The 16695-nt window shown below is 40.3% G+C and overlaps 1 protein-coding gene across 1 annotated transcript in view; it reads right to left on the bottom strand.

The window, feature by feature from the left end:
• The window catches only part of rfx6 (regulatory factor X, 6), an 83527-nt gene that overhangs the window by 62347 nt on the left and 4485 nt on the right, over window positions 1-16695 (bottom strand). Inside the window, exon 6 of the mRNA XM_060854823.1 lies at window positions 9736-9763. Coding sequence (XP_060710806.1) covers window positions 9736-9763 — 28 coding nt within the window. The remainder of the gene's footprint in view (window positions 1-9735; window positions 9764-16695) is intronic.

Below are 16695 nucleotides of genomic sequence, written 5' to 3'. Positions count from 1 at the left end.
GCCGAGACAAGATGACAAGTGTGCTGCTAGGTTGTTGGGAAGCAGCGTTGTTTAATCTGCCGTCACCAGACTCCCTTGTCATGGGGTGGGGCAAACAGCTTCTAGGATTTGATTGGTGTGTAGTGGTGTCATTCAATGCGTGGGGCCAGAGACTCACTCAACTTTGAACTTTGCCTCTTTGCTGGGCTGAATTGGTCAGATTGTGTTCCATGGTTCCTGTGGATGGTCAGGGCTGGGCAATGGTGAGTGCGGGAGATACAGCACACAGTCCGGGAGGCGGGGGTGGAGGTGGGAGGAATGGAGCTTATTGCCTCATCCAAGCCCCATGCACTTTTGAGGGGGCAGGTGGTGGGTTGCAGCAGCTGCTGCCATGGACCAGGCATCCTCGCTGTGACTAGGCAGCATGGCAACCTTCCAGGATGGTGGTTGGATGATGGCTGGATGGGGGAAAGTAGGCTGGGAGTGAAAATGGTTGCAGGGGAGCCTCACTGACCACTTCTTGCCTCCATTCCTACAACAGCACAGTAAATGTACGTAAATGTGATGTTTATCAGCAATCATTTCAGTAGAAAAAAAAAGTGGATATGCTGTGAAATTGTTTGTCTCATTGAAGTGCCCCTTTCATAAGGAAAAGATGGGAAACTACTGCACTATTAATGCATCCAACTCTTTTAAGACTCAAGGATGCAGGGCGTTAGATTGCAGAAAATTAACATCCTTACTTTCTATTTCAACAGGTTTAATTGGAAGCACTACCTTTCAGAGCACCACTCCTTCATCAGGTGGTTGGTGTTATGTGATTTTTAACTTTGTACACCTCAGTCCAACACTGGCATCTCCAAATCTTGATTATTTTCTATTAGTATTCCCATTACATTTTCTCTGATTAGGTGATTTTTCCTACCTCCATATTTCCTTCTATTGTGAGGATAGATATAAAATATTTCTTCTGATTGCCATATAATTGTATTTATAAAATTTTATACAATGTGAAGAAGGATAATCTGTCTTTAAAATGGACTCAAGGAGTCATCCAAAATAATCCCAAAAGTCACATGACTTAATTTGACGATATAATCGCAGTCAACAGTAGACAATCTGACTGCATTACCTTAAATGTCTATCATAAAGGGTCATTAAATAATTCAAGGATATCAGGACTGTTCACTGGATCCTCAAAATGTGGAAAGGTTCAAACCATTGTGAAAGGTTGAACAGGAGACATGAAGAAAAATATCACCAGAAGTTCCAACATAACTGACTTTGCTTCACAGAGCAATTATTCATCAAAATTATAGTTTTCAGCCATTTTGTTTGATTGTGAAGAAAGCTGGCTGAGGACAGCCAATTAGAGGAGAACAATTTGAACACCATGAGAGAAATATAATATCTTGAAACAACAACTGTTTCTGGGAGACAGAAGAAGGCATCCAAAACAAAAAGAATGGCTAAGGGGGCTGCTGTACTGAAACAGGCTACCAAGAGCCACAATTTGCAGTGCCATAAAAGTGAAACTAAGGTGCCTTCACTCACTCCCAGGACCTGTTCGGCGTACTGAGTCCACCTGTGGGAGCAACCTCCAACTATTCGACTACAGAAGCCATCGTAGTTGCTGAATGTGACTTCAACTTTCAACCCATTCATTTCAGAAAGAGAATCTTCAAGCAAGCCAGGCCTGCAACGATAGAGACTGATCTCATTTTCATCTTCATACATAACTTATATCTTTACTTTAAATCATTGTAATTGTATTTTAGCTAATAAATTTACCACATTTTACTTAAGCAACTTTCAGCAATAGTTGAGTAATAAACTAACCTTTTGTCTTGTTTGAAGCATTAAGCTGTTCTTTTAGATTTAGTTTTAAATTGAAACATTCAATATTGAACAGGGGGCTACATACAAACTTAAACAAATTCTTACTTCACAAACCACTCTGAGGAAATACCTGCTCTGTGGTTGTGACATGAAAATGAAGGAAAGAATGTCAAAAGATGTGTTTCCTTTATATCCATCTTGAAAACACCCAGCCAAATATAGGCAGGTGCAGTCAGCATGACAAGAAAATCTTGGAAACATCAGGAATCTGCAGGTTGTGAGAAATAGAAGGAATTCTATTGCTTGTTGCAAAGTGACTTTCAAACATCTTCTCAAAAACAATTAAAACAATAAATTTATTTTGGAACACTTGGCCTGCATATCAGAAATTGGTTTTATCATATAAAATATTACAGGATTACTTCATGTTACCATTATTCTAATTTCAGTCCTCCAACTAACAGTACCAATAGAAATAAATGAATATGATTGATATCTAATATAGACACATGGTTGCAGAGTGACCAAGACTAGAGACTCAATATTCAAGAGTATTCAACATTCCAGAAGAATAGGCAAGATGGAAAAAGAGCTGAAAATGTGTTGCTGGAAAAGCGCAGCAAGTCAGGCAGCATCCAAGGAGCAGGAGAATCGATGTTTCGGGCATGAGCCCTTCTTCAGATTCCTGAAGAAGGGCTCATGCCCGAAACTTCGATTCTCCTGCTCCTTGGATGCTTCCTGACCTGCTGCACTTTTCCAGCAACACATTTTCAGCTCTGATCTCCAGCATCTGCAGTCCCCACTTTCTCCTCGAAGATGGAAAAACAGGTAGCTTTGTTAATAATGTGCAGTGATGAGTCATGATATAGGTGCAATACATCATCATATGAAATTGTTTCAGTGGAAATAAGGAATAACAAAGTAAATTAAGTTATTGTTGGGAGTTGCCCATAATCCCCGAAGAGTTGTCTCACTGCTGGATAAATTGGGATATATTACAGACAGGCAAGAAGTGTCTACAATTATGCGTGATTTTAATTAGCATATTGAGTGGAGGAATTAGATGGGAAGGGTGACTTGAATTTATACGGTGTGTCAGGAATTGCTCCTTGAAGCAATATGTTGCAGAACCTACCTCGGAACAAGTCATTTAAGATCTAGTAAAATGCAGTTAGGTAGCATTAATATGAGATCTCATGATTAAGGATCGCCTCGGAGGTAGCCATCGCAATATGGTAGAATTTAAAACTCATTTTGAAGGAAAGGAACTCAGATCCAAAACTGTTGCCCTCAACTTAAGTAAGGGCTATTACGGAGGAATGACAAAAGGCTTGTGTAAAACAAGCCAGTAAAATAGACTAAAGGGAACAATACTGTATGAATAACGGCAGATAGTAAGCAGATGGTTCATAATTCTTAGCAAAGAAAATTATCCCAGTCAAAAGGAAGACCTCACAGAGAAGGATAACCACCCACGGTTAACAAAAACTAAGACATTCAAAGCAGTGAGAAATAGTCATTGATTGGGAATTTTTCAAGAACCAACAATCCCACGATAAACCAACAATCACATTGCACAAGCTCACCTTCAATTTTATAAAGCTGATTTTTGTAAATTAAAGTCTCCTTTGTTGCGTTCTCTTCACCTATATAGTTTTTAATTTTGTTGTCATTTCTAAGCCTGTTAGGCTTTTATTATTTTTTATTTCAATTTGTGTAAGAAATTCTGTTACTACTACACACGTTCCTGGGTGTCAGCAAATACAGCCTTTTTAGGAAGCAGCAATGGATGACTAAGAATCACATTAAGGTGAGGAAAATTGATTATGAAAGTAACTGGCAAGATACAAAAACTAACAAGAGCTTCTACAGGAATGCAAGAAGAAAGAAAACAGATGAAATTGGCATGGGAAGCTTTTCTGAAGGTCCTACTATTTTGTAATAATGAAATCTACCATTTTCCCAATGACAGACGTTAAGCTACCTAACCAATAGTTTCCTGCTTTCTGTCTTGCACCTTCTTTTAATAGGGCCATCACTTTGGACACTGCAACTGTGGAATTGTTAATAGAGAACAGGAAAATGGCAGGCAATTTAAATTAATATTTAGCATTAGTCTTAATGGCGGAGGACATTATAAACATTGCCAAAATAACAGATAAACAAGGTACTAATGGAAACCAAAAAAAACCTGCACATGCAAAGCAAAAATCCAAAGCAAAAATAGAAATTGCTGGAAAAGCTCAGCAGGATCTGCAAAGAGAAATCAGAGTTAATGTTTTGGGTCTTCCTCAGAACTGACGGTAGCTAGGAATATGTTGGTTTATATGCAGAAGAAAGGGCAGAGGGAGGGGGAGGGTGTAAACAATAAGTGGGGGTAGAGCCCCAAGAGAGAGAAGAGCAGTTGGATAGACAAAGAAGTAGATAATGATCTGGCGAGGAAGGTGAATACCTACTAATGGCAATTGTTAGTGGCTAAGAATGGGTCTTGTGTAATGACAGACTACAAGGTTTGGTGTGTTTGGTAAGGAGTTAGGACATGGGAGAGTGGTGGCTAGGTGGTTAGCACCATTGTCTCACAGCACCAGGGACCCATGTTCGATTCCAGTCTTGGGAGACTGCCTGTGTGGAGTTTGCACCTTCTCCTCATGTATGCATGGGTTTCCTTCGGGTGCTCTGATTTTCTCCCACAGTCCAAAGACGCGCAGGTTACTTGAATTGGTCATGCTAAATTGTCTATACAGTTCAGGGCTGCGTCATTTAGGTGCATCAGTTAGGGGTAAATATAGAGTATTAGAGTACAGGAATGGGTCTAGTGGGGTACTCTTCGGAGGGTTGGCGTAGACGTGTTGGACCGAATGCCCTGTTTCCATAGGGATCCTATGACTCTATGTGTTCAGGTCACTAAATTATTGAATTTGATATCGTGTCTGGAGGACTGCAGGGTCCACAAGCAGAAAATTAGGTGTTGTTCATCCAGTTTGCACTGAGCATTGCTTCAGCAAGCCTGAGACAGAGACATTGGCTAGGCAACATGGTGGTTTGTTAAAGTGGCAGGTAATTAGAGGCTCAGGGTCTTTTTTGCAGGCAGAATATAGATATTCTACAAAGCAGTCACTCAGTCCATGCTTCGTTTCCCCAATGTGGAGAAGGTTCTAATGGATGTAGAGATCTTGTAACAGTTGGTGTCATGATGGACAAATAATTGTACAGCCTAATGGGACTAAAAGCAAATAAGACACTAGGGCCAGATGGCCTCCATCCAACAGCTTTGAAGGAAGTTACTGCAGAGGTAGTGCAGACATTGGTCAGAATATTCCAGAACTTACTCAATTTGAAGAGGGTTCTAGAGACTGGAAAATTCCTAATGTGATAGCCCTGTTAAAGGAAGGAGTGAGACAGAAGGCAGGAAACTATTGGCCAGTTAGCCTAACAGCTATCATTTCATTATTAAGGAATAGCAGACTATTTAGAAAAGCATAAAACAATCATATAGAATCAACATGGCTTTGTGAAAGGGAAATCACAAATTAAGCAAATTTTCTATAGTTCTTTGAGGATATAACAAGTAACGTTTATAGAGAGGAACCAATAGATGTAATGTATGTTCATAAGGAATTCAATAACGTGTGACATAAAGGCTATTATATAAGAAATGAGCTCATGGTATTGAGGTAGTGTATTAGCATAGACTAAGGATTGGTTAATACACAGAGTCGAGATTAATGGTCTTTTTCAGGTTGGAAACATATAACCAGTGGAGTAGTACAAAGATCAGTCTTGGACTCTCAATTATTTACTGTCTATGTTAATGCACTTGGGGAGAAAGAAGAGTGTATGTATTTAAATTAGTGGATGATGCAAAAGATGCAAAGAAGTTTCTTCTCCCAGAAAATAGTCACTATGTGGAGGTCTATACCCCAGAGATTTGTGGAGGCTAAATCGCTAAAAGTAAAGAGGAGGGAGATGAAATATTGGGGAGTTGAGGGCTTTGCTGAACTGGCATGAAAGAGGTTTGAGGCCTGGGGCAAATCACCCAGGATCTTTTTGGATGGCCATGCAGGCTTGAGGGGCTGAATGGCCTCCTTCTGCTCTTACATTTTTATTTCTGTTCTTACATTTGCACTATCATTGGATCAAGGGCCACAAACACTGGTCAGCTCTGTTGAGTTATCATCATTCTTATAGTCCAGATTGGATCATCAGACTTCCAAGTCCCCGTAGATCTCATTAGCAATTGTGTTACCACAGGTAGCTGTGCAGACTGATCACCTACCTGAGGAGGCCATCTGGAATGCTCGTATGACTTGATTGTGATGTTTGTTATCTATTTCTACATCTCTAAGATCATCCTCAGCAGTATCTCCATGTGAATGTGATGTTCATTCAGCATGCTTTATTTTTAAAAGGTAATACTCCTGAGATCAACTTCTTAGGCTTGAGACCGAGGAGATATTTTCAACTTACCCTTAGAAAGTTTGTACCATTTTCAAATTTGACTCCTCATGCATCATGGTGAAATTAATTGAAAGAGTGACACAATAAAAGAAATTTAAGAAAAGGTGAGCATTGTTCAACACATTTATGACAAAAGGGAATAAATGGGCTGTAGTAATGCGATGTCACAGCTCCCTCCCTCCACAAAGCATGCAATGTGTAATGATGGCTCCTATCTTCAGCCAGTCTATCCCTCTGCTTCATATCTCTTTTATATAAATACACAGAATCAGCTCCCACTATGTTCTGCTCATTTCATTGATTGAGCTACCATTCTTCTCACCAACATTGTTTCTATTGTTCATCTTTTTGGGAGGCATTTGAGCAGGAGCAGGTTTAATATCAGTGTTTCTCATTCGAGTTTTTTTTCATACTTTGACACTTTTTCTCTCTTGTTCTTAGCTCTCGATACACTTTCATCTGATGTAACATATCTCATTAGAGTCTCTATCCATCCTTCAATGTTAATATCTTTCTAGCCTTCCTTCTTTAGAGCTGAAAATGTGTTGCCGGAAAAGTGCAGCAGGTCAGGCAGCATCGAAGGAGCAGGAGAATCGACATTTCGGGCATAAGCCCTTCTTCAGCTCCTGACCTGCTGCCTGACCTGCTGCGCTTTTCCAGCAACACATTGTCAGCTCTGATCTCCAGCATCTGTAGTCCTAACTTTCTCCTTCCTTCTTTAGAGCTCAGTTAGAGCTCACCTTCAATCCCTGCACAATTTGTTTTTAGCTTCTCCTTGTACATACAGGGCATGGTAGACTCATCTTACACAGATTTCATGGATCACTCTACTAAAGTTTAGCTGACTAAAGTGGTCATGTCCCAATCACTACACCAGATTGTCGAGGTTCAATTCCCACCTACCCCAGATATGTATTAGATTAGATTCCCTATAGTATGGAAACAGACCCTTCAGCCCAAACTGACCCTCTAAAGAGTAATCCACCCAGACCCATTTCGCTCTGACTAATGCACCTAACACTTTAGCAATTTAGCATGGCCAATTCACCTGACCTGCACATCTTTGGACTGTGGGTGGAAACCAGAGCACCCAGAGGAAACCCACGCAGACACGGGGAGAATGTGCAAACTCCACACAGACAGTCGCCTGAGGCTGGAATCAAGCCTGGGACCTTGGTGCTGGGAGGCAGCAGTGCTCACCACAAAGTCACCGTGAATTGTAACATGCCTGATCAAGTTGGATTGAATTATCTAGCTGATCACTTATGGACATCCACCTGAATGTCACAGTGACCTGAATGAACAGATATCACAGATGAATTCCCATTCTATCATTTGTCCTCATTGATTTTCTTGAATATATAATATGCCTGCTTATACAATCCAGCTCAACTCTGATTTAAGATGAACAATCCAAGGAGGATTTGCAAATTTATATAAATGGCCACTTCAGTGCCAGTAAAGAGAGCAAGAAAATATGTGAATTATTCCTACTTTTAAGTTTCAATTACCTGTTCATGAATGTAGGTCAAACCTCAAGCTGCCATTTTCCTGTTCCTGAATCTCATTCACTTACTGATTTTTATTTGGGAGTTAATGGTTGTGTTTGAAATTTAACAGTTACTCCCCTATAGTAAAAATCATCAGGGGCTGAAAGTCGAAAAGGATGAGTTGTGACACCTCCCACCTTTAAAGGAGAGAAAGAAATTTGGGTATATAAGACAAATACGAAAAAAAAATTGTGACAGAGAGATAATAGATAGGCAGAGACAGAAGGAAAGGGCCATTAACTTCCTCATACAAGGGTTACTGATTATTTAATACACTTATACTAATCATATTCTGTGTTTTATCTGTCTGGGTAGATCTTCATCCTATGCTGTCACCATTTAAATGTCACCCCTGTCTCCCTTTAATTGATGCACAATTCTTGTAAGGGTACAACATCAATGGTTGAGTAGAATTATTGTGGTACAAATTTTTTATAGAATCTATTGTTAACCAATTGCATTTTAGGAAGCTGGTTAAAATTAAATCAATTTTCCAAAAATCGATAAAACATTTCTGAATAAAAATCATATGGATGGTGAAACCAGAAGCACTAAAATATTGGAAACTCCAACACAATCTCCTTCAGGTTCTTGATGCACCTAATTTCTAATTATGTTTGGGCCAACATTTAATGTAGATGTCATGTCCCATCCCTGACCAGAAAGTTGAGAGCTGCCCACCTCTGTGAAATCATAACCAGATCTTATGGTTGAACGACAGTTAGCTGCCTGAAGTCATGTTGTCCACGCTTCTTGTGAGTGGATGCTCCACCTCTAAGAGCTGACCATCAGGGCAGTCCTTCAAGCCCAGCAGTACCCAATGGGAACAATGACCACAGTCCAGACTGTAGTCATCAACCAGGACCATCACTGGCTGCCACAGGAGTAGTAAGTTAGAGCTGGCATTCCCAGGATAGCCAGACAGGCCCTGGCAAAAGGAAAGTAGGGAGTGAAGGGAAGTGAACAGGAGGCCAGAAGGTTGATCAAACAGGTAGCACTTCCCACTGGGTATATCCTCCATGCTGTACAGGATAACAAAGTAGGACGCCAACCCTCATGCCCCCAGTCAGGTAATACTGTGATGGCATATATCTGTGGCATGTAAAATGCCAGTGGGGTTGGGATGACCATTAACATGACCTTAATTCATCAATAATTTATTTTCCTGTGTTTCTGAAAAATTTATCTTCTACATTCTTGACTTTTCTGATATCAACGCTACCATACATGAATGCCTTTGTGATATAAAACACACATGATAATTTACTCCTTACATAATTAATTCATCTCAAATTCATTGGACAATTTTCAGCATAAATGAAAATAATAATCTCTTGTATACATTACAGTATCCCTCTATATGTTATGCAGATCGATCTAGATTCCTTCCTTGTTCTCACGTTTGTTCATGCACCCATACTAATGGCAATAGAACATACTCATGGATCACCATATGTGCCTATAAAGCACAATTTCCCACTCCCTCACCCAACCTCCAGCCATCTGGTGTTCTACATATAAAACATATAACGACAGAGCGTGGCAATCATTTATTTTTGATGAAAAATTGTTTACCTTTAAAGTCTTCATTGCACATTAACTTTGTGTAATATTGACATAAGCACTACCACACATGTTTTAAATCCATTATTTACAATCTTTACCTTTTGGCAGTTTGTCAAGTTCAACAATTACTGCATGGTGAAATCAATAACTTTAAGTATCTCGTCATAGACTATGGCTCAGAATAAAAGTGTTAAAGAAAGATTTGCTCTGTAGAAAGTCTTACATTGTCAATGTTGTCTTTTATTTTCTTAATAATAGTATAGCAGCCCATATATAGGTGGCTTAGAATAACGAGAATCAAAGGTTCTTGATATAGTTTTATATGTACTTCAATTCTACATACCTCACTTTTCAGTTTGCTTCCTGAAAACCTATGAATAACGAGAAATATTATTAACACAATTATATTGTTATATCTATTAAGTTGGTCTTATAAATTTAATATTTTAAATGGTGCTCCCTGAACCCTTCTAAAGATGTTTGGTGCATTTCCCAAGAGGGATGAATGGATCATTCTCACTGTCACATTGAACATTACCCAAGCCTCATTCTTTTCTTCCATAACACAAAATCATTTTCCGGATTGTGTCACGCTCTGTAATTGATCTGCATTCAGCACATAAAAAAATGCCCCCATGGAAACTGACCAACAAAACCTTTTGGACACTTATTAATTCCTGAATACAAATCTGTTGGTTAATGAGATTCAGGAACCAGAAAAAAGATAGTATTGAGGTCTGACTAACAGGTCATTGAAACTTAAAGGCATCGGCATTTTTAAAACACAGAAATAAAACATTTTCAGTTAAGATACACTTTTTAAAATTCTGTGGAATACCAAATGGCATTTTTATACATTGAATGTACATTACAAATATGAGTATTTGTCACTGTTGCTATTATTGGAAATATAGCAGCCCGATGAATCCATTGTAGAAGCCCTCATGCAGAATCTGATTGTTTATTGCAGTCATTTGAATAAGGGCACATATAGAGTGTGAGGGACATTTTGCTTGAGTTAGACTGAGTGTCTGGGAGAATTTTGTTCAAATTGGGAATTTGTTGCAGGTAAGTTTGGTAAAGGGCAGGGAGAAGGTGTTTTTTTTTGTTCTCCTACTCTTTCTCTGTAAGTTCATTCATCGGTAAAAAATTGCTATTAAATGCTATTGGACTGTCTTAATGTTGCTGTAAAGTAGAAAACTACATTATGTTAAAGATGTATGTTATTTGGATTTGACTGAGAAACACCAGGAATGAGGAAAATTCAGGGCCAACGTAATATAATTAATCCAAACCAGAATAACATTAGCAAAAGAAAGTTAAGATTACCAATTCAGCTCACTTGAGGGGATTGCATGGCTAATGATCTGTGGAAAATCATAACCCTACTGATGTCCTAGATGACCACATATGCAGTAAGTGCTGCAAGCTACAGAAATTTAACATTGAATTCAACAACTTCAGACAATTTTATTTCATTTATTTTATTTATCTTTTTAAGTATTTTTTTTCACATTTCTGTATCTCTTATTTCTTGATTGTCTCTCTTTCTCGCTCCCCACTCTCTCATCACCTTTTTTCTCTCCTCTTCCCCCTTTGCTACCCTTCTCCCCTCGTTTCCATTTTGCCTTTGCTTCATCCCTCCTCCCACCCCCCCCCCCCCCACCATCCCCCATAGCACTGGCTTCAGCCTTGATCATTCACAGCTCCTAATCTCCCTATAATCTCTCTATGTTCTGTCATTATCATCTCTTTATTGCTACCTTTGCTTCTGGAGCCATGACTCACCCTCCCTCAGCCTCGTATAAATACCTCCCGATTTATCCTCCTTTTGTAGCTTTGACAAAGGGTCAGTTAGACTCGAAATGTCAGCTCTTTTCTCTCCTTACAGATGCTGTCAGACCTGCTGAGATTTTCCAGCATTTTCTCTTTTGGTTACAGAAATTTAAGCTCCAAGTGGACTCAATGTGGTTCATTCACGAGGCCAAGTGTTACATGGGATAGGGTTTAAATCAGAGTGGTGTTGGAAAAGCACAGTAGGTCAGGCAGCATCCAAGGAGCAGAAAAATCGATGTTTCGGGCAAAAGCTCTTCATCAGGAGTGGGATAGCACATTCAGTGAGGTGGTCATATACAGCATAAGGGCTTGGAGACAGAAAGGCAACTGTAAAGCAGTCCAAGAAAAATTAGTGGGTGGAGCAGGAATTCCTGAAGTATGGCTCACAAACCAGTTTTCCATTTTGGAAGCTCTTGGGGGTACTGATCCTCAAGGGAGCGCAATATAGGTTTGTGGCACAATGAGCAGCTCGGCTGTACAGGAGAACAGAGAGGAAAAGTAAGAGTTGGGGGAAATATCAAGTGTTTCTGTGGCCATAGATGTGACTCCAGAATAATATACTACCAACCTGGCGCCAGGGTCAAGGATGTCACAGAGCGGCAGTTCCTTCTGGGGATGGGTGAACAGCCATTGTTGTCCATGTTGGGACCAATGACTCAAGTAAGAAGTGGTGTTTCAAACAGAATATGGGGAGGCAATAGAAAATTAGCAGGCAGGACCTCAAATGTAATAATCTCCAGGTTACTCCCAATGCTATATACAATTGAGTCTGTAATTAGAATGATAAGGCAGATGAATATGTGGCTGGAAAGATGGTGCAGGAGGAAGGAGTTCAGATTACTGGGATACTGGAACTGGCTCAGAGGAAGATGACACTAGTACATCTGGATGAGTTGCATCTTACCAATGTTCTTTCTAAGCTGCATGGCTGTGCTCATGCACAGCAACTCTAATGTTCCATGCAGGCACACTGATCACAGCACCCAGTTCCGGAAGTCATTGTAATGCATGGCCTCCAAGGTCCATGCGATTGATAAGAAAACTTGAGGGAATGCTGCACTTGAATACAGTTAGGACTAAGTTTCTTTCAGGCCAGTGCTGTTGGGACATCTTTAAACTAACGTAACAGGGGTGTGGGAAGCAGGACTGCATATAAGACAAGAATGCCAAGGTACACAAAATACTCAGAGAGAAAAATATCACTAGCATAGAGAATAGTAAATTAATAGTTGAAATCAGAGTAATGGAGAAAATAAAGAAGTCTAAACCAGATCACTGTGCATATATATAAACGCATGGAGGATAGTGAACAAGAAAGAGGAATTACAGGCACTGATCACTATGTGGAAAATGTTAAATTTGGCAATAACAGAGACCTGACTCAAGGAAAGGCAGGTCTGGATATAAGGTATTCAGAAAATATAGAAAGGAAAGGAAAGGGCATGGGATGGCAATATTGATGAAGGAGGGCAGTGCATTGCTGGTAAAGGAGGCTGTCTCAAAGGGTTCGGAGGCAGAATAAAATTGGTTAAAGCTAAGGAACAGAAAAAGGATTCAATCGCAGTGTATTCTATAGATGACCAACTAGTGGAAAGGATGTAGAGGAATGGATCTACAGGGAAATTACAGAGAGATGCCAACATTATAGCATGGGTTATGGTGGGGTACCTTAGTTACCTAAATATAGTCTGCAGTAAAAATAGCATACAGGACAGAAGAGACAGCAAGATTCATCCAGAGGCTACACAGCACTGAAGATATCACCCAATTGGGAGTCAAAACATGTGCAGAAAAATCAACCGACTCAATGAACCAACTACTTCAACCATTACCTGAGCTACAGATCTTCATAGAAACCTTAAGAGAGTGTTCCTAGATTGCATTCAGGAGAATTCCTTACAGCAGTATGTGTCCAGCAACAAGAAAGGATACATTGTTAGATCTGATCCTTGGAAATGAGGTGATCCAAGTGGATCAAATATCAGTGAGGAACACTCATTGAACACTGATTGTTGTTATTTAACGCTTAGGAATGGTGTGATAGCAGTCAATCCAGAATAAGTAGAATCAATTGCCGTAGAGCCTAATTCACTGGGGCAAGAACATAACTGGGCAGAATGAAAGATTAATGGGGAATACCATAACTAATCCATAGCAATGGGCTCTCTTCAAAGAGGAGATGGTACAGATACAGTCAATGTATATTCCCTCAAAAGGGAAAGGCAAGATAAACAATTCCAAAGCTCCTTTCATGACAAATGAGATAGCATTAAGATATGGGAAATAAAGTGTGTTTATGACAAATGTCAGGTAGAAAATGCATTTGAGAACCTAGTGGAATACAGGATTGATGAGATCAGAGTGGTAGACGTGATCTATATGGACTTCAGTAAGGCATTCATTAAGGTTCCCCATGGGAGACTGGTTAGCAAGGTTAGATCTTATGGAATACAGGGAGAACTAACCATTTGGATACAGAATTGCTCAAAGGTAGAAGACAGAGTGATGGTGGACTCAGAATGGAGTGCCACAAGGATCAGTGCTCGTCCACTACTTTTCATCATATATATAAATGATTTGGATGTGAGCATAAGAGGTATAGTCAGTAAGTTTACACGTGATACCAAAATTGGAGGTGTAGTGGACAGCGAAGAAGGTTACCTCAGATTACAACAGGATCTTGGTCAGATGGGCCAATGGGCTGAGAAGTGGCAGATGGAGTTTAGCTCAGATAAATGCGAGGTGCTGCATTTTGAGAAAGCAAATCTTAGCAGGACTTATACGCTTAATGGTAAGGTCCTAGGGAGTGTTGCTGAACAAAGAGACCTTGGAGTGCAGGTTCATAGATCCTTGAAAGTGGAATCGCAGGTAGATAGGATAGTGAAGAAGGTGTTTGGTATGCTTTCCTTTATTGGTCAGAGTTTTGAGTACAAGAGTTGGGAGGTCACGTTGCGGCTGTACAGAGCATTGGTTCGGTCACTGTTGGAATATTGCATGCAATTCTGGTCTCATTCCTATCGGAAAGATGTTGTGAAACTTGAAAGGGTTCAGGAAAGATTTACAAGGATGTTGCCAGGGTTGGAGGATTTGAACAATAGGAAGAGGCTGAACAGGCTGGGGCTATTATCTCTGGAGCGTCGGAGGCTGAGGGGTGCCTTGTAGAGGTTTATAAAATCATGAGGGGCATGGATAGGATAAATCGGCAAATAGATAAATAGACAAAGACTTTTTCCTGGGGTGGGGGAGTCCAGAAGAAGAGGGCATAGGTTTGGGTGAGAGGGGAAAGATATAAAAGAGACCTAAGGGGAAACTTTTTCATGCAGAGAATGGTACATTTATGGAATGAGCCGCCAGAGGAAGTGGTGGAGGCTATTATAATTGCAACATTTAAATGGCATTTGGATGAATATATGAATAGGAAGGGTTTGAAGGGATATGGGCTGGGTGCTGGCAGATGGGACCAGATTGGTTGGGATATCTGGTCAGCATGGACGAGTTGAACCAAAGGGTCTGTTTCCATGCTGTACATCTCTATGTCTCTATGACTCTAAGTGTTCAAAATTAATAAGGGAGAATGATTAGATTAACTGTACTTCAAATGGTGGTGAGAAGTGTTGATGAGGGTAATGCTGTAGATATGGTGTACATGGATTTCCAAAACGTGTTCAATAAAGTGGAACTCAATGGAATTGTGGAAAAGCTTAGAGCTCATGGAATAAAAGGGGAAAATAGTAATGTGAAAATAACATTTCATGGGATGTAAGAAGCAGAAAGAAAATGTCAAAGGATATTTTTCAAATTGGAGGAATGTTTGTAGTGGAATTCTGATTCCCATGAATTAGAATTATGGCCATTGTTTCTCCTGATGTATGTTAATGATCTAGATATGGTGTATCAGGGATAATTTTAAAGGTTAGTGATGATACAATGCGTGGAAGAATTGTAAACTGTGAAGCATACAAGGTAGAACTTCTTAAAGACATAGAGAAGTTGGTGGAGTGGGCAGATAGATGGCAGATGAAGTTCAATGCAGAGAAGTATGATATGATGAACTTTGCTAGGAATAACATGGATAGAAAATATAAATAAGAGTAAAAATATAAGAGCTTTGCAGGAGCAAAGTGACCTGGATGGACAGATCGCTGGTGTAGTAGAACAGAACAATTAATAAAGTCTACAGTATTCTGGGCTTTATTACTGGTGGTATTGAGTACAAGAGCAAGGAGGTGATGCTGAAACTACATTAAACAATAGACAATAATGCAGGAGTAGGCCATTCTGCCCTTCGAGCCTGCACCACCATTCAGTATGATCATGGCTGATCATTCTTCATCAATATCCTGTTCCTGCCTTATCTCCATAACCCTTGATTCCACTATCCTTGAGAGCTCTATCCAACTCTTTCTTAAATGAATCCAGAGACTAGGCCTCCACTGCCGTCTAGGGCAGAGCATTCCACACAGCCACCACTCTCTGGGTGAAGAAGTTTCTCTTCATCTCTGTCCCAAATGGTCTACCCCGTATTTTTATGCTGTGTCCTCTGGTTCGGCACTCACCCATCAGCGGAAGCATGTTTCCTGCCTCCAGAGTGTATAATCCTCTAATAATTTTATGTGTCTCAATCAGATCCCCTCTCAGTTTTCTAAACTCAAGGGTATACAAGCCCAGTCGCTCCAGTCTTTCAGTGTAAGCTAGTCCCGCCATTCCAGGAATTGACCTCGTGAACCTATGCTGCACTCCTTCAATAGCCAGAATGTCTTTCCTCAAATTTGGAGATCAGAACTGCACACAGTACTCCAGGTGTGGTCTCACCAGGGGTCCTGCACAGCTGCAGAAGAACTTCTATGCTTCTACATTAGACATGGTTAGGCCTCAATTAGAGTATTGGATATAGTCTGGGTGACATACTATAGGTAGAAAATCAATGCTTTTTTAGATTAATTAATTACTTACAGTGTGGAAACAGGCCATTCGGCCCAACAAGTCCACACCGACCCACCAAAGTAAAACCCACCCAGACTCATTCCCCTACACCTAACAGTATGGGCAATTTAGCATGGCCAATTCACCTAACCTGCACATCTTTGTGACTGTGGGAGGAAACCGAAGCACCTGGAGGAAACCCACGCAGACACAGGGAGAATGTGCAAACTCCACACAGTCCCACCTGAGGCAGGAATTGAACCCGGGTCTCTGGCGCTGTAAGGCAGCATTGCTAACCATTGTGCCACCGTACTGCCTACCCACTGTGCCACCGTGCCGCCCTAATGTTCTCTCCAATGTATTGGAGAGAGAACAGAGACATTTACAAGAATAGTTCTCACAATTGAGAAACTTCCATGATGAGGATAGCTGTATCTGTTCTCCTTGGACAGAAGGAGCCTAAGATCTCTGACAGAAATGTTCAAAATCATGTAAGGATAGATTAGAAAGGGAGACACTGTTCGTAGTCATGAGAGGATCAAGA

Source organism: Hemiscyllium ocellatum, chromosome 3 (assembly GCF_020745735.1).
Source record: "Hemiscyllium ocellatum isolate sHemOce1 chromosome 3, sHemOce1.pat.X.cur, whole genome shotgun sequence".
NCBI lineage: Eukaryota > Metazoa > Chordata > Chondrichthyes > Orectolobiformes > Hemiscylliidae > Hemiscyllium > Hemiscyllium ocellatum.
This window is presented reverse-complemented; position numbering and strand designations above follow the sequence as displayed.